The sequence below is a fragment of the Aquila chrysaetos genome, chromosome 16 (genome assembly GCF_900496995.4).
Source record: "Aquila chrysaetos chrysaetos chromosome 16, bAquChr1.4, whole genome shotgun sequence".
NCBI classification, from domain to species: domain Eukaryota; kingdom Metazoa; phylum Chordata; class Aves; order Accipitriformes; family Accipitridae; genus Aquila; species Aquila chrysaetos.
Window position 1 is genome coordinate 2,906,330 of NC_044019.1, and position 21,753 is coordinate 2,928,082.

The 21,753-nt window shown below is 53.8% G+C and overlaps 4 protein-coding genes across 9 annotated transcripts; 1 reads left to right on the forward strand and 3 right to left on the reverse strand.

Annotated features, from left to right (window-relative positions):
- Positions 1-51: 51 nt before the first annotated feature.
- Positions 52-4,345, reverse strand: EIF3I (eukaryotic translation initiation factor 3 subunit I). The gene is made up of 11 exons (XM_030038180.1): positions 4,258-4,345; positions 3,962-4,054; positions 3,723-3,810; positions 3,062-3,127; positions 2,543-2,692; positions 2,304-2,431; positions 1,911-2,021; positions 1,558-1,647; positions 1,132-1,205; positions 837-929; positions 52-494 (listed from the first exon to the last, which is right to left on the reverse strand). The coding sequence occupies exons 1-11, from the start codon at positions 4,258-4,260 to the stop codon at positions 413-415; spliced, it is 978 nt and encodes a 325-aa protein (XP_029894040.1). The 5' UTR covers positions 4,261-4,345; the 3' UTR covers positions 52-412.
- On the forward strand, positions 4,259-7,689 carry TMEM234 (transmembrane protein 234). The gene is made up of 5 exons (XM_030038183.1): positions 4,259-4,355; positions 5,637-5,788; positions 6,227-6,293; positions 6,483-6,575; positions 7,304-7,689. Exons 1-5 carry the CDS (start codon positions 4,259-4,261, stop codon positions 7,363-7,365), a joined length of 471 nt encoding a protein of 156 aa, XP_029894043.1. The 3' UTR covers positions 7,366-7,689.
- A 364-nt stretch (positions 7,690-8,053) lies between these two features.
- DCDC2B (doublecortin domain containing 2B) lies at positions 8,054-15,059 on the reverse strand. 5 transcript variants are annotated; one of them, XM_030039656.2, is made up of 10 exons: positions 14,403-15,059; positions 13,412-13,469; positions 12,892-12,968; positions 12,528-12,659; positions 11,863-12,009; positions 11,362-11,401; positions 10,851-10,919; positions 10,433-10,622; positions 10,096-10,196; positions 8,054-8,745 (listed from the first exon to the last, which is right to left on the reverse strand). In XM_030039656.2, exons 1-10 carry the CDS (start codon positions 14,639-14,641, stop codon positions 8,614-8,616), a joined length of 1,185 nt encoding a protein of 394 aa, XP_029895516.1. In that variant the 5' UTR covers positions 14,642-15,059; the 3' UTR covers positions 8,054-8,613. The 5 variants fall into 5 exon arrangements, 4 of the variants coding, with proteins under 4 accessions (XP_029895516.1, XP_029895515.1, XP_029895514.1 ...); XM_030039655.2 differs by having other exon boundaries at positions 11,863-12,000; positions 14,364-15,059; XM_030039654.2 differs by having other exon boundaries at positions 14,364-15,059.
- A 209-nt stretch (positions 15,060-15,268) lies between these two features.
- IQCC (IQ motif containing C) lies at positions 15,269-20,841 on the reverse strand. Of its 2 annotated transcripts, XM_030039653.2 has the most exons (10): positions 20,674-20,841; positions 19,815-20,010; positions 19,561-19,718; positions 19,315-19,469; positions 19,184-19,206; positions 18,626-19,020; positions 17,953-18,096; positions 17,056-17,395; positions 16,730-16,848; positions 15,269-16,271 (listed from the first exon to the last, which is right to left on the reverse strand). In XM_030039653.2, the coding sequence occupies exons 1-10, from the start codon at positions 20,839-20,841 to the stop codon at positions 16,230-16,232; spliced, it is 1,740 nt and encodes a 579-aa protein (XP_029895513.2). In that variant the 3' UTR covers positions 15,269-16,229. The 2 variants fall into 2 exon arrangements, with proteins under 2 accessions (XP_029895513.2, XP_029895511.1); XM_030039651.2 differs by lacking the exon at positions 20,674-20,841 and having other exon boundaries at positions 17,893-18,096; positions 19,815-20,145.
- Positions 20,842-21,753: the final 912 nt, after the last annotated feature.

The following is a 21,753-nucleotide window of genomic DNA, read 5'->3' on the forward strand; positions in this document are numbered from 1 at the left end:
GAAAAAAAAAAAAAAAAAAAAAAAAACCAAAACCAAACCAACACAGAGAGGTGCTTTTCCTTGTGTTTATAAAAGATTTATATTTATTTCCTGATGATTTTTTTTTTTCTCCCCTGATGTATAAATATGCCCAGCAGGGCAGGAAGCTAGCATCCCCAGGGGCAGGCAGGCAGCCAACCCAACTCCCTTCCTTGCCTTCACTCTATCTCCTGTGAAAGCCAGTCCTGCCCTTTTGAGCCGGTTGGGTTTCTAGTTCCCCACCTTCACACAGCCCCCCGAGGTTGCTGCTAACTGCTTCCCGCTGCCTCCTGCGGCGCAGAATAACTTCAGGCCTTACAACAGTTCTGCGCAGGAGCCGATGGGCTGGGCAATGGGTTGGAGGAGGAAAGACAAGAGGAGAGGAAGTCCTCCTTTAAGCTTCAAATTCAAACTCAAAGTACTGGGGATCAAAGTAATGGATGCGAACATAGCCATCCTCACCCCCGCTGCTGTAACTGTAAGGGAGGAAAGACAAAATAAAGTCACCAATGTTGTCAGGAGCTCACAGTGTCTAGGTTTATACCAGTATTGGAGTCTGTTCTCACACCCCCCTCCAAAAACTAATAAAGGAGTCACAGGACAGAAAAAATATCAGTGACGCAGCCAAAATGTGCAGTAGGGCATCAGTGTGAACCCCCTGGACAGCATGGGGGGAGGCAGCAGGGCTGGAATGGGAGAATTAAGGAAGGTGCTTGCTCCATTCCCACTGCAGAGCTCCTGTGAGCCCAGCCATCTCCTAACTGAAAGGTGGGCTTGGCTTGACCGGGGCACGCTGCAAGACCCACAGAGATCCTCACCTCTTCCCGTCGGGGTGAAAAGCAACGCTATTTATCGGACCAAAGTGACCCTTCACTCTGCCAAACTCTTCTTCAAAAGCCAAATGGAAGAACCTGGGAGAAGGAAGAAGATTGAAATTATCACAAGAAGTCAGGAGCCTGGTTAGGGACACAATCAGGGTTTCCTCAAAAAAGCTCTGCAAGTTTAATGACTCCTCCAACACTGCCAGGAGAAAGATGCTCTGGGACAAGCACCCCTGGGCTGTCAGGAGTCCTCCAGGTGAGGACTCGACCCTGCCAGAGGAAAAGGACCAACCTCGCCTCAAATTTGCCAATCCTGGTGGAGGTCGTGGTCACATCCATGGCCTCTTGCCCACCACCAAGCACGACCTGCAAAGGAGAGAAGCCAAAACACTTCAGTGCTGCTTACACCACACGCACAGCAGCAGCCGGGAGAGGAGGGAGCCGAGCCTTGGGGACGCCTCCTACTAACCCTGCAGATCCCAGAAACTCATGAGCAGGCCTGACTCCAGCCCCAGAGAAGGTCCTGCCTCCCAAACACACTCGTTTCAAGATTAGAGGACACAAAGCCTTGTTCCCTGCACCAGACCGCAGCACAGTTTCCCAGACCCATCCCACAGTCATGTTTTTGAGCTGGACTGGTGACAGTATTGTCTCCCAGCTACCTGGGACAATGCAGGAGTCACAGCAAGACCATTAAAATGAATGAGCTCATTCTTACGTGATCAAAAATGGGGGAGAGTGCAGCAGAGTTCACCGGTCGCTCCGTCCGGAACGTCTTCAAATGCTCGAGTGTCGTGCAATCAAATAGCTACGAGGCAAGAGGGAGAGAGTTATTCTGCAAGAGGGCTAGCATCCCAATTAACTCACACAAATCTTGCTGCTAGGCCTCACCCCTGGCCATTAATTTAACATGGCGGCACCTCCCCTTTCTCCCTGAACTTTCCCACTAAGCTTTGACTTTCCACTAACTCAAATTTCTAAGGATCAAACCTCTGTGATAGCCACAGCTCTGAGCAGAGGTCCTGCAAGCAAATACCAACAGTCCACTGCAATTCCAACAGGAGGCCTCACCTTGGCTGTGTTGTCCTTGGAGGCAGTGATGAACATGGTCATGTCCCTGGAGGTCTGAATATCGTTGATTTGCTTGGTGTGCTCCTTGATGTTTGAGAGCTGCTCCCCTGACTGAAGGGTAAAGAAGGCAGTTTCAGCATGCTGGCAAGCAAAGTGAGCGTACACACGATTTCTCCATGAAAAACAATTTAGGAGATGTACCAGTGTCTGCCCTGCTGCTGACAGCGACATCAGCCTTGGTCAAGGGAGCCGCTTATTTTAACTATCCTTCCATGAGGCTGCTGGTTTGAGCCAAAAAGCCCATATTCTGTCCCATGACCAGAACAGGAATGCTGCGATATCCTCCCCCAGGCATTGCTGCCCAAAGAAGATGCTGTTCCTTATCAGACTGACCTTGGCACTGAACTGGTTCAGCTCTCCGCTCTCATGTCCTGCAATGATGAACTCTCCCAGAGGGCCCCACACAGCACTAGTGATTTTAGAGTCACTGCAGGGGATTTTCATGTAAGGCTCGTTGTTCTCTGCAGGAAGGAAGGAAGGAGACAGACAGACAGACAGACAGAGTGGCACCAGCTCCAGCGATCAACGCTTCCACTTATTCCCCGGTGCAGGCACTGGCCCGGATTCCTCACCGATCTGGCTGGGGTCCCGGAGGTCAAAGAAGCTCACAAAACACTGATATCCCATCTGCTTGTCCGTGGAAAACATGATGATGTTTCCTCCAAAGTCGAAGCCACATGTCCTCACTGCTGAGCTGGTCTTCACCAGGGCGAGCTGCTTTCCTGAACACATAGCAGAAACTGTCACTTCACCACGTATTTTATTGCAAGGTTAATGAAAAAGATCAGCTGAGCGGCAGGGTTGGAGGGAGTATGAGAGCATCGGGCGTAGCTGACAAGCAGGTCTGGTGACCTGCAAGCACTAACTGCACAATTTAACTACTTGGGCGGTAAAAGTGCACAAATTCACTACATAGTCGCTAGAAACTAGGCACATCCACAGACCCTCCCCTCCAGCAGTCTGAGTTAGGATTCAGACCTCTTACAGGGGCGTGAACAAGCACATGTTTTGCTGCCACTATGCACTCCAAGCTTAGCAGACTTCATGGCAGGACAGAGCTGTGACTCAAACAGAGAAGAAAAGAGTCTTACCTGTTTCACAGTCCCAGAGCCGACAGCTGTTATCTGCAGAGCCAGTGAGCACATGTCGTGTGTCCCCTAGGTCACCAGTTAGGGAATATCAGCACATTCTCAGCCCCAAAAAGCTACTGTCTAGATACCCAGGGAATATTTATACACAAGATTAAAAAGCTGTATTACACAGAGATTGGGCAATGTTCATTCCAGGACCAGCAATACTCCAGTACAGACAGACACGGAGTAATGCAGATTTTTTTGCATTACAAAATCCACAACTTTTTTCTAGAAATGTTAGAGGAAAAGGCTCCAGCTCTTACATTAACACAACCTTTACACGTTTTTGTCTCCGCTAACTGCTGCCCACACTGGAGATGGAAGACCTTGTGCAACTCAGACACCTTCCCAGGGCCACCACAGCAAAAGCAATGATGCACAAACAAGAGCAGACGGGGCAACACTACACACGTTATTCCAAACGACAGCCCGGGATGAAAAATACCCAAAAGATGGAGTAAAGGAAAGACAACAGAAGAGTTAAATACACTGTATGACCCCCCCCCCCCGCTCCTCTTCAAGACGAAACAGTGCAGCAGTTGGGAGGAATCGGCTCAAGTGAATCCCTGTGAGGAAAATACATGGGGCAGACAAACTGGTTTCCGTGATCAAAGGATACAGTCTGCATCCACGCACCAGACGGCTCCGGTGTGCCCGTTGTAGGTGCCGAGCCTCTCTCCATTCACTGAATACCAAACGTTGACAATCTGGGAGAAGAAAACAACCAAGCACCCCTCTTACCAGACGGATTAATTAACGGGACTGATGAAAAGCCCGTCAATCATCGCGGCGGAGGCTGGTTTTCACCCGGGGGTGGGGGTGAGGGGAACACGGACGGGCAGAGCCCGCCGCACTCACGGGATCCTTGGCCACGGTGAAAAGCAGGTCTCCCTCCCGGTTGTACTTGATCTGCGTGATGGAGCGCTCATGGCCCTGCAGCAGGATCGGCTTCTGCGAGGCGGGGGGAGACGCCATTTAATGCTTCAGGCGAGGCATGGCCTCAGCCCCCGGGTCGGGGCTCCTGGGCCGCGGGGAGGGGGCGGGGGGCGGCAGTGCCGCCCCCCGCCCCCTCCCCGCGGCCCAGGAGCCCCGACCCGGGGGCCCTGACACCGTCCGACCACCGGTCACGACCACCGACCCGACCCGGCTCTTACCATGGCGGCAGCTCTGTGGGGAAAGAACCGGCCGGTCGCTTCCGGGTCAGAGGGTGCGCGGGACGGAAATAGCGTCACCGTCGCTATGGCGCCCGTGGGTGAGCTTCCGGGATGGAGGGGAGAGAGTTCCCGGGCGGGGAAGGTTCTGCTTTGAGATGGGAACGGGGTCTTCCCTTGGGAAGGGAAATAGCCACCGGCTGGAGCTTTGTGGGGGGCTTCCTTGAGGCGGGGGGAATGTGGCGGCAGGCTGGGCCCCGGGGGGATCTTCCCTGAGGGTGGAACAGGGCCATGGCTGTTACCGAAATCCGGAATAAAACTCCTGAACACCAATGTGAAGTTAAGAAGCGGGCACTTCGTTTAGTGCAGCGCTGGGGACGCGGGGGATCGCTCCTCCAAAGGCGTGTCCCACTTCGTATCAAAATCCATCAGTTTTTATAGACTTTTTCTGTCAGGTCATTGTTACCTAAGCTCTTTACATAAAAATGCATACTATGCTCGTTCTTAAATTTAACCTTTATAATGATTGGTCCTTTGATTATATAACCTTATCAATATTCTTATTTAAAAACAATCATTGGTCAGTTACACTTTGCTCTACTGACTGGAATCTTCGATACTCAAATCGAGATGGGAAGGGTAAGGGGATTTCCAAGCAGCAAACTGGTGTCCATGACGATATCCTTAGTTTCTTGAAACAAAACATAGAAAAACCAGTAACTTCCTGGTGAGGTTTCTATGGTTAGCTATTTCAAACTTTAACAATATTAAGGTTCCTATAGTCACACATAACACAGTTCCTAAAGTTTCTATGGCTACATTTCAAACTTAACAATCCTATACATTAAGCTTCACAATTTTACTTCTTAATCAAACCTAACTCTTCTATGTGATTAAATTTTGATTTCTTTACCAGAATATTTCCAACATGGCCTGGACCCCTGTGGGCTCTTCTCTGAGGAGGTGGGGGGATGTGGCCCTGGGTTTGGTCTGCTGTGAGGTTTTCCCTGAAGGGAGAGCGTGGCCACGGGCTCGGCTGGCTCTGGTGCTTTCCTCGAAGGAGCATGGCTGCAGGCCGGGCCCGGTGAGGGGCTTTCCCTGAGGGGGATGCGGCAGCAGCGTGGGCTCGCTGCGGGGATTTCCCCACCGCCACCCCGAGAGGAATGTGTCAGTAGGCCCAGAGTTGGGTTCTTCACGATGGGAGACAGCAGTGAGCTGGGCTGGTGAACGTTGTGCCTGATGGGGAATAGCAGTGGACCAGGCCAGGCCCTCTACAGGGAGATGAGGCCAGGCTGACCCGGTGTGGGCTCTCTGAGGTGACGGCAGACCAGGCTGGCATTCCCCTGGGGCCATCGGGTCGCTGAGCCCAGGCTGTGCCGCAGGAGAGGCAGCGGCGCTGGTGCTGGTGGCCGTGCTGTGGGGCAGCACCGGACCGTTCCTGCGGACGGGCGCAGCGGGGCTGGAGGAGGTGCGGCGCCAGGGCCGCCTGCAGCAGCTGCTGGCAGAGATCCGCTTCTTGGGCCTCAACTACAAGGTGCGACACCGTCCAGGCTGCCGGGCCAGGGAGGTAGCAGGGTGTCAAACTGCCTTTGGGATCATTCCTTCCTGTTTACTTCTGGTCTTGATACTTAAACTGTTAAATATTCCATCTATCATCACAATTCTTTATCCTTAGTAGTGTTTCATTTAATTGCCTATAGCACTGCTCTTCTTGTGCAGAATTGAGACCACTTTCATAGGTGGCAGGTTATTAACCCTCATATTTTACATAAAATAAGCACGGTCTGCCTTTTGCAGATTGGGGAACTAAGATGTTGAGGAGCTTGTGCCTGGCAGCGGAATCGCCAGCGTGCCACATTTCTGCTGCCCAACACGGCACAGGGCAAGGGGGTCTGGGCTCTGCTGCCCGCTCGCTGCGGGGCACACGGTGGGTTTGCAAGCAGCAACTGACAGGCTTGTGTTCTTCTTGCAGTACATGGTGCCGTTTCTGCTCAATCAAGGTGGATCTCTCCTCTTCTACCTCACCTTGGCATCCGCAGGTTAGTTCTTGTCACTTTCGCGGAGCGGGTTGATCGGGATTTTGGGAGGATCAGTGCTATTGATTACTCTGGTGACTCAGGTAAACATCAAGCAGCTGTCTTGTAATAATCACAAATAAAAGAAGTCCCTTATGATTTGTACAAGATCATCCATTTTAAACTGTTTGTGTTACAAATGTTCAATTTCAGATCTGTCCCTGGCAGTACCGCTCTGTAACTCCCTGGCTTTGATAGTCACGCTAGTGACTGGCAGGCTTCTGGGAGAGGACATTGGTGGTAAAAGTAAGTTACGCTTAAAACATTTCCTCACATTGTCTCCTGCACCTATTTGCTGACTTAATAGCGTGGGCTACCCACTGGTCTCCTGAAAAATAGCAAACACCCACACAAGGGCTTTAACTAGTTAAGCAGCAGTTCTTGCTACAGGACCTGAAAGGGAAGTGAAACGGACTTGTGGGCAGCGGTAGTAAATTTGAAGATAGAACTGGCTGTTCTAAGCTAACAAAGTTTATAGGCCCAAGCTTTTACCTAACTAGATATTTAACCATAAGAGAAGCACTAAATAATATGCCCACCATGGAAAAGGAGTGCCCCATAAGCCCCCAAATGTTAACACCCATCCTTCTTTCCTTCCCTTACATCCTACAATAACATTACCCTGCTCGGAAAGTCAGAAAAATGGCAGGAAACTTGAAAGCTTAAAAACACCAGGACCTGGTGCAATAGCTGTAGGAATACACTAAAATGGTTTTTTGTTGTTTAAGCATGGTTCTTGCTAGCCAGACCTACAGCATCAGCAACGTTTTCTTAGAAACGTGCTTTGCTCAATGTACGCGGGCAGTCCAGACATCCAAACCCCTTCAGAACTCACCTGGTCCAGGTCATATCTATCCAGACATTTATGCTAGCCTATTTACTGTGACATCTGAGCATCATATAGTTAGCAATGAGAAGATCTGACTAGTGTTGAACTGTGTAAGTTCCCAAAATCTTGTTGTTCATTTCCGCAGGGGCTGTGGTGGGAATGCTGCTCACCATCCTAGGAGTCACGCTCTGTGTAGCTGGTTCATGAACAAGACGCAGTGAGAAGCAGAGGAAGAGAACCTGTTCAAAGGTAACCCCCGTGGCTGAAGGGGGGGCTTCTGGCTCAGCAGCAGACCCTTTGGCTCAGTTGGACCTAGGAAGCTGTATTTTGACACACGGATGTCAGAAAACGTGAAAATGTGGACCGTATTCCCTGAGCACCAGGGTGGAACAAGGCATGTTGCAAGGACATCCTATTTAATGTCTTGAGTTAAGGAATTTTTTGTTTGTGGGTGTTTCAAGGCAAGGATGATTGAATTGTCTTGTTCAGCACTGCAGGGATAATAAATGGTTAATAAATCGTTCAAAGGGAGCTTCTGGGACCAAGTGGTTTTTCTGCAGAAGGAATCTGTTTAGGAACTCTCACTTTTTCTGTCCAAGCACATGGAAGTGGCTTCCTCCACTGCGCTCAGCTGCAACGTACCAGGTCACGCTGCACAGCCCCTTACACTGAAGTTACCACCTGGCTTTTCTCCACTGGCATCTTGTAGAGTGCCTCTCATCTGTAAAATAACAACAGTGCAGTTTGTCCCTAGGGAGGGAAGGGTGTTTTTCTTTTTAGTGAAATTATCGGTCCAAAATACCAGATGGATCACAGAAGGAAAAAATCTTTGTTACCCTTGTAATTAATCAGAAACGCTAGGGAGGGGAATACAGAAAGCCTTGCACAAAGAGGGTTAATACAAGAGCTGTTTATTACTATGGCTTTTCCTAAATCAGGCAGATGCTCCTAAAAGAAGTTAACAGAAACAAAATGTACATAGTTTTGGGAACAGGTTTGATTGCTGCAAACATTATCCAAGCATTCCAAACCAGAGGGACAATGATGCGATGAAATCTCTTTATAAGAAGCATCTGACATAGAACAAACTTCCTGGCAGACATTTTGTTATAAAGGCGTGTATCCTATTTGGCAATTCTTCCCTCCCAAGTTCAGATACAAACCAGCTTAATTAGAGTTCAGAAAAGCAGCCATCGCCTCTGCCACATCATCACACAATAGAGATGAGGAAAGAGGGAAGATCTTCATTATTTAACAACATTGTGCATCTGATTCATTACTCACTGGTACTCTGCTTCTCAAGCCTAGACGATGAAGATGCTTGATTTTAGAAGAGTTTGTTAATTCATCAAAAAGCTTGGCCAGTCTGTGGTGTTAGAGAAATCTAGGATTCACATGCTTTTGTTTTCTGCAGCTGTGCAGATAGCCGTGTACCAAACTGTCCCTCTTCTCCCATCACACTCCCTTTGTGAACTCTTCAGAGCTCTTTCCTGCCAAGGGCAACATCGTTTGGTGCTTTTCATCCTCAGAGTCACTGGCATCCCTTTTCCTTGCCGCAGTCTTTTGTGATTTGTCTGTAGTCCGTGCCTTTTTGCAGTGAGAAGGAAATACAGTTATTAAAGTAGCACTTCACTGTTACAGAAAGGTTCTGGGACAAAATTCCTGGATTCCATTTCCAGTCTTACCATGGCTTTGGCATGCAAACTTGGGTCTCTACATTAAATTCAAAGGTAGTTTATTTAATGCCTCATGATTCTCTCGCACTGCAGAGGAGAGCTGTGACACTCAAATAATAACAACTGTAGAGCAGTGTGATCTGGAGGGGGGGAAGGCCAACGGAAAGCAGCGGCATCAGAGTGCCCACCCCACTGAGAAATGCTGGCCCAGCCTCTAAAGCAAACACAGCACACCAGGCTCCCCATTGAGCCAAGAAGTCAGAAGCCATTAGCTAATTCTTTACTAGGGCTTTCTCTAATTTAAGTTCAAAGGAGTTGTTTTCCTTTGAAGTTCTAATTAATCCAAAGAGACTACCTAGGCAGAACTGTGAATCACCTACAATATAATGCATGTCATCCCATTACATCAATTCTAAATGTCCTTACGAAAAGTTTAAAACATTAATATGCCACAAACAATAAGCATCTTGCAGACATTTTTCACACAGAATTGTGTTTTAAAAGAACTGCTTTTTTTCCCTTTTAAAAAAAGGCTTAAACTTGTTACTACCTAATAAATGTGTTCAGTCATTTTAGGAATTACATGTTTATTCCCTGCCATGTTTACTCACCTGGCTACAGGCAAGTTCTGCTTAACAAGTTGTATTTAGGGGTACCGAATTTTAGTGTAAGAACTCTGAACACAGCCAGGAAGGATCTTACACACTTCATAGAACCATTAAGTGGAATATATACCTTACTGTGGTGTATTATTTTGGCTTTTGGTAGAAGTTCTTCTGCAACTCTCTGGAACAGGAGTAAGGATAGAAGTAGTACACACAAAAAAATCCAGGAAAGCCTTTGATTTCCTTACTGCAGTGGGAAGCTGTAACTCTCACATTCCAGAAGGGAAATGTTCATTACCCAGATTACAATCTCTCAGCTTTCGAACATGCAAAGCCCTGCCGTTACACACTGTCCTCTGGTTTCTGAAGTTCCCCCTGGTGGTTACTTTCATCTTTACACATTGTAGAGAGAAGCGCAGTGCTTCATAAACCTAACGAGCAGGACTTAAAACAAGTGACAAAACTGAAGGACTACCCCAAGCAATTGCTATAAACTATTGATTGATGTACTCTCGCAGACTGTCTCTGAAGGGCTGGCTCTTGGAGTTGGCCTCCCTGCGGTGCAAAACCTGCAGCACCAGTAGATTCTAGTGGGACCATAAGTACTTCCCCGCAGCAGCAAGACTCCTAACAGGGCAGAAAATCGTTTCTCAGACCTGATCAGTGGGTACGTCCACCCTTGTGTGTTCATCCTCTTTTACTTCCCGGGCACTTCGCATCTCCTTCCCAGGATCTCTGGTTTTATAGACGCTTTCTTCTGCAAGGAGAAGAAAAGAAAAAAGCTGTTCAGTGGGTATTGCAGATAGCTATGCCCTGGTCTTGATGAGGCTACAGAAATGTCCTCGTATATGCCCAGGTGAGGAGAGGAAAGAAGCAGAAATACAGAAGTTATTGGATGCATCACTGCTTTCTTTTGGTGTATCTGCAGGTATTTTGTCCTTTAGCATCAAAGTAAAGCCAGTCTTCCTCTATGCTTACAGCAGTGTCCTTTACCTTGATCAGGCCAGTGCTGCATATTCCTGTTGCTCCTTCTGTTTTGTCCTGCACGGACAGGTTTAGCATGGAAAATGGACTCTTCCTCTCTGAGGCAAGATTTCCTGGCTTGCCTTGGCAGTTGTGGAAAAGCAGCTGGGATCTTGCCTTTCTCTGCAGCTCCTGTGGTCTGCATCCTGCGACTGTCCAGCTGAAAGTAGTCACCACACGCTTCTGATAGGCCTTCTTGATAAACCAGTTTATAAAACAAGAGAAGTTTTGCAGGGCAATCCCTTAAACACTGCAACTTTCCTCTGTGACCCTTGATCCTGACTGGTACAAAGCTGTAACGCTGCATTCTCTGACTGGGTTTTAAGTTGATACTACAAGTGAAACAGATACAGGGAACACATAAAACACTTTTTGCAGTCACTCCTACCTGTTGAGGTGGTTCAGCAAGAGCAGAGTCGCCAGCTCTGTCCTGGGAGGTGGCACAGAGTTCACCAAACTGAAAACAAAAGAAAAAAAGGAAAAGGAAATTTTAAAAGCAAATAGCACAGATAATACAGATGCACATTTCAACGGACAATCCAGGACAGCCCAGCTGCTGTACCTGTAGTCTCTGTTGGGCATTTTACCCACACAGTGAGCAGGAAAGATATCCTAGCTCCAGGATGAATTCTCCCTACCCATCAGCCAAAAAGGAGAAGAGGTAAGTGAGGCCACCTTAAGGAGTTTTTCTTCAGGCAGTGAGATTTAATTCAAGTGTGATCTGGCCACATAACTGTCTCTAGCTCCTCTCCTTTGGGAATGGTGCCAAGCAAGGATGCCATAGCCATGGCAATTGGGAATGGAGATTGTGGTACACATCCACTGCGTAAAGAGGGATGCCTGCACAAAAGTAATGGTGACAGTAGCACAAACAGTCCTGCACCAGCTGAGCCACCTACCCTTCTGTGGTATTTTTTGCGCCTGCTTTTTGGGTGGTTCCTGCAACAAAAAAGCAGATTCTCAGTATCAGGTAGAAGTCAGCTGCAGGAGGACACGATCTCCCCTTTTCCCATAAGAGAGAGGGCCCCTGGAGGTGTTTTTTCTCAGCACAGGTAGAGCACGCTCCACAGCAGATCACCTTCCCATTATATCACACCACCCACCACAGGCCTGTGAAATTCAATGCCCAGCCTAATGGGCAGGTGCTCCTCAGTGCTTGATGAACACTTAACTGAAAAACAACCAAACCACTTGCTTTCTCTGGCACTGAACTCTGGATTTCAGGGGCTAACCTTCAAAGCTTTGAAAACACATTATTTCTTCCTAAACTTCCAACACATGAAGCAAAACTCAAGCCCTGAAGCAGACAGCACTGAACAGGAGGGCTACAAAAAGGATGGCTTTAGCTGAAGACCACCACAGACACGATTCTTTAAACCACTTGGCCACAGTCTACGTACCACAGCGTCCTGCGTGCAGAATCCTGGGGCACCAGCAGCTCAAAGTAAGGCAGTTTTTTGTACTCCTCATTTCCCACTGCCACATAGTAATCGCCATTCACCAGCTCCTCCCCACTGGACACCTGAGTTCCGTCCAGCCTGCAGAGCCTCAAGGAAGAGACAGCAAAGGGTTTAGAGATGTCACCAGACCCTGAACAACCCCTCAGCATGGAAGCAGTGGAGCAAGTGCAAAGTGGTAAACAGGAACAAGACAAGGCAGAGAGGATCAATCATTCTCAGTATTACTCCGAGGAAGTACGCAGAAATACTACACCCAGTGATCACTGAGATACAGTTGATCTTAGCTTTCTCCTTGGGTGTCAGTAAATAGGTGTATGAGGAGAAGGTAGGCTGCATTTGTTGGATAAAAGCCCCTCTAGACATAAACTCCTTTTTATGCCATGCTTTACAGCTTGCTTACTGCTTTTCCACCAGACCACCAGCAACATCAGCCCTCCTCACAAAGCACCCAGAACATTGGGGTTATCCCTGATTTGAAGATGGGAAAACCAGAAAAGCAGACTTTAAGTGGCTGTCTGAACTCCCAGTCTTCTGTGCTAATCAGAGCTGCTTATGTTCTGGACATAAGGAAAGAGGAGCCAGCAGTGCCTTATCTGGATACCCACTTTTTAACAGCTCCACTGTGCAGGTCGGCTTTCTCTGTCAATGTGGCCAGGAGCGCATCCCACTGCAGTGAGGTGCTCTTGGAGAGTGGCAGTGGGAAAGGAGGGCTCAGCAGATCCCCATTCCGGAAAACACTGCAGTAGAAACAACCCAGAGCATGCGATGAGCCAGTACTCCTGCAGCTGTGGAAGGTGGGGAAAAAAGCCAGCCACTGGTGCCTGGACAGTATTTACAACAAATAGTTCTGGTAGAAGCTGGGAATTGTCCCTGTGGGGCAGCGCTCCCAGGATCTCAGAGAAATTCCCTCCTCCAGCCTCCAAAAACATTCCCAGAGACCCTCCAAGGAGAAAACACCAAGGCACTTACTGTATCGTGCAGGGCAAGTGGGCGTGCTTCTGCCATCGCGCCAAGACATTCGACTTCCAGGGAGCTACAGTGCAGAACTGTAGAGACCGAGTTCAGTGCACAAGAACAGTGACAGCCCTGACAGAGCCTCCCAGGGCTGTTCCCTTTTCTCCATCAGGAGCTGCCTGCTCTGGACACCGCCTGCCCTGCCTTCAGGCTTGCTGCTGCTAGGTGGGATTTGTTGTCAGCAACACCCAGGCTGGAAAGGCTCTTCACATAGCTGAGCACATTCCAGAATTGCCAGCCAACCTCTGAGCACAGATCCTTCCCCTGCACCGTTAAGGGGGATGAAGGTACACAGCAGTAGCCCCTGTGCTGTCTCACATGTCCTACTGATTCCTGCGGCACTTTCCTGATCTCCACTGGGCACCTCGCAGCCTTAAATCTCAACTTTAGTTTCATCAGTGCCAGCCCTAACGTCTCTCTCACCTCCCCTCTCATTCTGCGCTCCCGCCTGCCCCCACTCAGCTCAGGGACTCACCTGCAGACCCTCGCTGTTCCTTGTCCCACGGAGCTCCTTCCTTCCGTGATTTAAATAGCTGCGAGAAAAAGACGACAACATTGCCACATACCAACTGGGTCATGGCTGACTAAAGAGCAGTGAGGAAACCACCAACTGCTCTGCCTTGGTGCATCGCCACCAGAAGTGTGGGTCACTTATTTGGGTCACTTCTGAAACAATTCTCCGGGTGCCCCACCTCATGGTCTCCCAGAACTTCAGTCTAAATTAAAGTCTGCTACATGTAAGAAATTCCCAGCCAAATACAGACCATTTCAGATCCCCACGCTAAAGACACCCAAAAGATTTTACTCCTTTGTGTTGCTCACTGATCAAGGCTCCAAGGGCTGACTGGCGTTAATGTAGCCTAGACCACCTCCTCAACAAAATACAATACACACCCGGGAGCCAAATTCACCTGGCACACACACCACACACGTCACCTCTAGAGTCAAGCGATGCCACAAAAACCTCTTTAACCCTCTGTATTTCAGGATGAACCAAAACACCTCTACTTTGTACAGGATTAGAAAACAAAAAACCTTCATCAAACCAAAGCAAAAGTATTTGTCAGTGGAGACAGTGTGACTGACAGCTCTGCCAAGGAAGCGGGCAGCAGAACCTCCCACGCCACAAAACAAGGTGCACGGGAGGCAGAGCAGCACCCATCACAACATCCTGCCAGAGAACGCATGCCTCCCCCAACATGTGTTCTTCTGACAGTCAGTTGACCTTATCAGGAATATTTGCATTTTCCATGCAATCTGGAATATGTCCAGTAGTTTCCAGTAAGAAAAGAAATTAATCCGTCTCTAGTTTTCGTTGGGTTTCTACTCCTCTTACCTCTTTTTTCCATTCACACCCCAATACGCTCCCCACAGAGGTGATGTAAAGCTGCTTACCAAACCCAGTGACCAAAGTTCCATCTACTCACTCAAGCTTTTTGAACTTTTCAAAGCCCGCAGCCACGTACTGGCATCCGTCCTGCAGGTCCCCCAGCTCAGCGATGCGGTGGCCGTGCCTGGGTGTGTAGATGTTCCTCACAGCCAAGGGCGCGCGAATGCTCTTGGTCACCTCATTCAGAAATGCCTCAAAGGTCGGAAACCGCCGCTGGTTCACTACAAACTTCCTCCCGGGGAAGAAGGGGTCACCGTTGCGATACACCACCACATTCTTGGCTGGAGGTGCCAGAGCTAAGCCACAGGAGCTCATCCCCGTAGGTCAAGCAAGTCCCGCTGACCAGAGAGGCAAAACAGACCAACGTGGGGAGCAGAGGAGAGCTCCAGCCAGCCTCCCGCTGAGCCCAAACCTTTCCGACCAGCCGCTCTCACGCTCTGCCGTCCCTTCCCAGCGCAGTCTGGTGCGACTGGCTGTCTCCATGGATGCACGCCCAGCAGGAGGAAGTTGTGGGCCCGTCTGGAGGCCACATCAAACAACCTGCAGAGCACTTTTCTCTTTGAGAACCGGGAACCACACAGCTCTTTAATCCCCAAACATCAAGTACTGCGAGCTCCTTCACCAGCCGCTGCAGCCACCAGGCTCAGATTAATCAGTTTGAAGGTACAGTAAGTGCCAGTATCTTTATGGCAGCAGCTCACATCCCATCCGGAGCAGCGCTATCCAGAAGCTGTCACCCCCTTGCCATCGCTTGCTACCTGCATGAGAATTGCAATGGGTTTCTGTCCTGTGTTTATTGGACAAAGATCCACATCCCAGCGGACACACCACGCTTTGCACTGAACAGGCTGCCATGGGTCGGAACGGGCCGTGGACTCACTTGGGTCTGCCCAGGAGAAGGCGGCAAGCCAGACAGGAATAGACAGATTCAAGAGACAAGCGTCAGGAAAGCTTTTATTCACAAACAAGTCAGCTTCATCAGGAACAGAAAGATACATCTGCCGTATGGCAAGAGTGACCCTTCAGTCAGCAGGAACGCAGAGTGTTTGCACAGAAGACTCGGGGTCCCAGTAGGGAACCACAGCACCAGTCCCTTTCTGAGAGACCTCGAATGCCCCTGAACTAGAGCAATGTATAGACAAAGCGCCAAACCCCGTTAAGGCCTTACTTGCTCCCTCAAGCACCAGTCCAGGTGACTGCCACACAGACAGATATCACCATGGCCAGAGATGTGCAAGTCAGGAACGAAGCCTCATCTCCCGAAGGTTGGGTGTGATGTCCCATCACTCCCCACCAACTGCACAGGAAAGTTAGGAAACTCTCCTCCTAACTTAGCACTTCAGCTAGGTGTTCCCTGAAGCCTACCAGGACCGCCTGGAGATCCCACATATTGCAGAGCTGTGACGTGCAGAGCCATTCCAAATACACAGCTCAGATACCGGTATGGGTCACACACAGTTCGGTGGAGAAGAGCTTGTTCCTGCAGGTTCAAAGCACCTGCTGCCTTCAGGCATTTTAGTTCCACCACATGCAATCAGCTGGTCAGAAAGCGCCTTCTGTAAGTGACAGTCTTCCTAGCCTCGATTCTCCCCTAGGACGGCCCAGCTCACCCAACAGAAATAGGGTTCCTGGGGAAGAAACCCTCACTGGGACGCCCTCCAGGGCACACAACCACCTCCCTGGCTTCACAGTGGTGTTTAATCCCTGTTTTGACCAAATATTCACATTTAAAAGAAATAAAAGGCTTTCTTGCCACATTCATCTGAAGTGGAAAACATCAACCCACAGAGCTGGAGTTCCCCTAAGCTGCTGCTGTCCGTGAAGTCACATCACGACAGCAGTGCCGCAGCTCCACTGCTTCTCCACACCAATACAAGTGCCCCTCGTGCTTGGGAATGCCCTCCTACGGGTCAGGAGTCCCCAGCCTCTGTTTCAGCATCAAGTACTGCAAGAGAAAGAAAACCAACAATTAAATCCCAGAGACCTACAAGTAGGAAAGCACTCACCCTTGCAGATTAGCCAGCGAAATCATTGCACTTGGCCAGAAGATGCACGAGTCTCACCTTTCAAGCAATGCAAAGAGCAGCTCGCTACGCTAACTGGTGCCTAGGTACGTACCGCTGCCTCGTACAGAGACAGGATAGTTACCAAAGTAGCAACGTCCCTGTAGCAGGCCAGGAGCAAAGCTTGTAACCAGATCTAAACAGCTCCTGTTTTCCTTCATAATTCCTTTTTTTTTCCCAGAGAAGGAAAAAAAAAGGGCACTGCCATCATCCAATCCAACCCTTGGGTAACTGAACCATCACCATTCAACCCCAGTCGCACCACAGGCGGCACCGCTCTGGCTGCAGACAGGCACTGGTCTGACCCACTGTTTTGGAAGAGGCAGGGTCAGGCCCTTACGTTTTTACGGCTGACAATAGCTTGTTGCAACCACAGCAACTCCATGATCAAGTGATTTCTGTAGGACTGGAGACCAGACCTAGTTCGAGGAAGGTCCTTTATGTCCTCGAGTGGAATTTCTGCAAAGAAATGGAAGAATGACCTATTATTAGAACAAAGATTTGGATTGCACCTACTGTCTCTCCTGCACTGAGTTTTTCCAACCTCCCCAGGATATTCTCAAGGTTTTGGCTCTCCAAGGACCTACTGTGCCCCCTGCACTCACCACCACCTCACTCAAGACCACACAGGAGAGCACGGGCTGCGTGCCAGCTCCTGTCTCTTACCCAGGCAGCTTTCGAAGGACTCTGCCTCCAGGACAGCGCTGTCCCACACAGAGGATACGTTGCTGTCATTCTGCCAGTCCTCGCTCTCTGCTGGGGCAGCACACTCCTTTTCAGTACATTTATCGGCATCAGCCCCAGGATTTGGGGGGGTTGCTGCATCGCCTTCACCCGTGGAGCTCAGTTCTTTCTGGCTTTCCAGCTGAGCTGTAGGTTTCACACTGCTGCAGTCCCAGTCCCGTTCTGGTTCAGAGGCGTCCACCTCCTCCTGGGGTTTTTCTGCGCTGGCCTCGTCACTCGGTACAGCCTCCAACGGACCTGAACGCTTCCCTTGTGCTGGCTTCTAAAGTGGCAACATGCGAGAGATTGAAATATAAGGAAAAGAAAATATAAAGATCTGAAAGGTGGCTCTGCTGCAGGCCAGAGGCTCTGCCCCAGCCAGAGATCTGCCGTTAGCAACACTCCAGCCACAACACTGACGTGCTCTGGTTTGAACCCTCGCAAACTTTTTAAAGGGCTTTCTTTCCAGAAGTGGTAAAAACGTCAGAGAGCGAGGCTCAGCCTCCGCAGGAGCCCGTCCGGCCGTTCAGTACGACCGGGTGAGGTGGGTACCAGGGGACAAGACCCGCAGGAGCCACCTGCGCAGGGCGGGCGTTTGACTTGAAGCTGAGCTTCACCCAGGGGAAGAAATCCTCAGCTGGGGGCTCAGGGGGACAAGTCAGGGGGAGTCTTACAGGCCGGGACTATGTAATGATCGTTTTTAATTTGGTAGAATTACAGGTTCCCCGGCCTACGCTGCAGAAGTACCGTCTGCCCGCTCTGCCAGCCCACACCACCCGCCGTGCTGCTCCCCCCCTCAGAGGGGGCTGCAGAACCCCCCGCTCGTCCTGACGCACGGACCTCGGGGACAAACAGGGGCCGCGGCAGGAACCGTCCCCTCCACTCCAGCCGGCTCAGGTCTCCTTCGATCTCCCGCACCACCTCCTCGTACTCTTCCCGCAGGCTCCGAAACCGCTTCCGCAGCAGGTAACCCCTGACGCAGGCCTGCGGGCACCGGGCGTTGATGCTGCCGGACCCAGCGAGAGCCCCCCGCTCCCCGCCCGGCCCCCCCCTTCGCCCCCCCGCCCCGCCACCCCCTCCCCACGCACCCCACGGGACGCGGCCCGGCACAACACAAGGAGCGAACGCGTCCCACGTCTGCAACCCAGGCGGCTTTTAATGAGAGGCAGCGCCGGCACCGCCGGCCCCCGCCCGCCCCACGGACCCCGCCACCCCCCGAGACCCCCCCCACGGGAACCCCCATCCAGCTGTGTGCGCACACCCCCCCCCCCCCAAGGACCCCTTCCAGCTGTGCAGCCCCCTCCCTTCTCCGTGATGCCCTCTCCCAGCCGGGGACCCCCCCTCCCACGCGTGCCTCCCCACGGGAACCCCCCTCAGCCATGTTCCCCCCCCCAACGGGCACCCCTTCCCAGCGCCCCGCCGCCCCAGCCGGGCCCCGCCGTGTCCTCCCACGGGCCCCCGCTGACTCGGGGTCCCCCCCCCCCCCAGACCCCCGTCCCGGGTGGGTCCCCACCTGCAGGCGGGTCACGGCGCGGAGCAGCCGCCGCCATCCCTCCGCCTCCGCCTGCGGCCCCAGCGCCGCCGCCATGGCCGCCCCGACAACCGGGCGCCGGCTGATGGCGTCATCCCCCCCCCCCGTGGGTCCCACCGAAATGGCGGCGGGGGCTGGAGTTGGATGGAGGGGGGGGGGGAAGGTGCGTTGGCCTCGCAGGGCCCGACCGGCCCCGCTGTCCCCGCGCTGCGTGACCGGTGTCGCCTCCATCGGCCCTTCCATGGGGCGGGGGGTGGCCCCGTTGTGGGGCTCCCGTGGGGTCTCCCGGTGGCGGCCGCCCCTCCTAGCCGGGCCGGGCGTAGGGTCAAGCCGCCGAGTCCTCGGGGTCGGGGCTCTCTGCCAGGTGCAGCTTCTGTCTGAGCGCGGGTCAAGGGAAAGCGCCGTGGGGAACGCGCCGTCCCGTGTCCCCCCCGCCATCGCCGCCGCCACCGCCGTCACTGCCACCGCCATCGCCACCGCCATCACCACCATCACCACCGCCGCCATCACCGCCCCCGCCCCGCGCCTGGCCCAGGATACATGGAGCTGCTGAGCTCCTCCAGCTGCGGGAGGCAAAGGCAGAGGCTGAGGCGGCGGGGAAGCCGGGGCCGGTGGGGATACCGGCGGCGGCAGCGGGGCCGGGCAGGGGGAGAGGGGGGAACGACGCTCACGTGTGCCAGCAGCTGGTCCAGGTTCCTGTCGGCCGCCGCCTTCTTCTGCTCCTCGGGGAGCTCCTCCACGCAGACGTCGAGGCCGAAGTGGAGCCGCGCCAGCTTCTCCTGCATCTCCCGCACGTGCTCCAGCTGCTCGAAGGAGCACTCCTTCCCTGCGCCCGCGGGTGGGAGCCGTCACGGCCCACCAGCCCCGGCTCCCCCCAGGTCCCGTTCCCCCCCCCACCAGGTCCCCCAGCCCCTCACCGAAGGCCTGCAGCTTTCCCGAGTGGAAATCGCTGAGGAGGCTGAGCAGCCCCCCCTCCATCTCGCAGACGTCGGAGACGTCGGTGAGGAAGCTGTGCTGCAGCGGGGCCCCCCGCGCCGCCCCCGCGCCGCCCGCCCGCGCCCGCTCCTTGCTCGTCCTGCGTGGGGAACGGAGAGGTTGGCATCGCCCAAAACCCGCCCGGCCCCTGCGCCGGAGGGGCCGGCGGTCACCCCCGACCCACGCCGGCACTGACCGCCTGAGCCGGGCGCGCTGCCTGGGCGAGGGCAGGGTGGGCAGCGGCAGCACGAAGGACGTGCTCTTGCTGGGGGGCAGCGGCCGTGGGGCCCCGGCAGGCGTCGGCTGGGCCAGGCAGGCCTTGGGGCTCCGCTTTTTCCTCCGGTCCTCCATGCTGAAGGGCGCGGGGGCACCGGAGCCACGGGACAGGGATCCTGCACGAGACGGACGCAGCTTTTGGCGGCTCCTTCCCCGCGCAGGGCCTCTCGTCCCCGGAGAGGACGCGTCTGCCCCGAGCCGGCGAGGATTGGGGTCCCCCCAGGGAGCAGCGCCGGGACGGTGCCACCCCCCCTGCCTCAGCCTGTGGCGCAACGGAGGGGCCCCGGGACCCTCAGCACGGCGGCGGCGTGCCGGCCGCGGCCACGGGTGAGCCGCAGCGGGGCTCTGCGGGCTGCACCACGGTTCTGCGGCGGCGGCAGGGCTGGAGCCAGGAGCTCGGACCCCCCTCCCTGGGTGCCGGCAGCAGGGCTCGGGCTCAGGCCGCGCTATCCCGGCGTCCGCGTTGGAGCATCGCGGCGTGGAGCAAAGCCAGGGCCTGACGAGCGGCTGCCGGCCTGGCCTCGGCTTTCAGCGTCCTCCCCAGCGCTGCGGAAAAGAGGATTATGGCCACACGCGCCAGGGCTGAACGACCCCAGCTGCCCTCGGCGAGAGCGGGCCAGAGACCGCGGGGGGGGACCCGTCACCCCCGAGGGACCAGCCAAGCACCCCAGTGTCTCGGGGCCCTTCGCGGCGGCGGCGGGACGGGGCTGCGGGAGTCCCTTTGTCCGCAGCCTCCGGCCGCCCTCCCAGAGCGCCATGGCCGCGTGGGGGGGACTGACCTGCGCCAGACCCCGGTCTGGCCTGCGGTGCCGAGCCGGCCGTGTTCCTGAGCCCGCCGGACACCCCAAGTCTGCCGGACACCCCGAGTCCGCCGGACACCCGGAGTCCGCCGGACACCCCGAGTCTGCCGGACACCCGTCCTGCAGCCCCAGGGCTGGGATTTGCATTTAAAGGGAAAGGGAACTTCCTCCAGCTCTGTCGTGTCCCCAGGGCGGTGGCATCGCTGGACACCGGCTCCCCGAGCGGCCTGCGGAGTGCAGGATGGCTGGGCCTGGCCCCGACCGCGGCACCGGCATCGGCTTCGTGTTGGGCGTGGGGGAGAGGGCAGGATCCGGGTCCGCGGTCCCGCAGAGCCGGAGCAGGCACAGCGGCCGCGTTGGCACAGCGAGGGTCTGGCGCAGGTGATGGGTTCTGCTCCCACATGCCTCCCCCAGGAGCATCCCGTCGGACCTGGGGTCACCGCCTGCCACCCCCTTTCAGCCACCCCAGGCCGCCGGGGTTTACCCCAAGTCTCCCCGGCATCACCGGACTCTGTGATCACAGGATCCGCCTCTGCAGGAACCAGCCTCCAGCCCTCGCGCAGGGGCAAGATTAGACAAGTCCCGGTCCCTCAGCGTACACCGAACTGAAGGCGGCTGCTTATTTAAATCATTGCAGGATTTTAAGCCAATCTTAGATGTTTTGGAGCCAACGCAGACGCCAGGGGCTGGCCAGTGCGGTGTTTGATACCAGCAGGGCCAGGACCCCCAGGGCAGGGGGGGGTCTGACGAGCACACAGCGCTTGGTGGCTGCCCCAGCTCAAGGCAAGGGAGAGCCACACAGGAGATACCGGGGGTCCCGGGGACAGACCTACCCGACCTTCCTCCCCAGCAGGGACATCCCATCACCGCTGCAGCAGAAGGTCCCTGCCAGCCTCCCCAACCCCTGCCCCGCTGGGAACGCAGGGCCAGAGCCCCTGCGAGACAGGGAAGCCATTGCCCAGCAGAGGCTGATGTGGCCTCCCCACTCCCACCCCACAGCCCAGTGCTCCTGGTATTCACTCCCAAACGTCACCTAACGAATGAGAAACAACAGAGGCA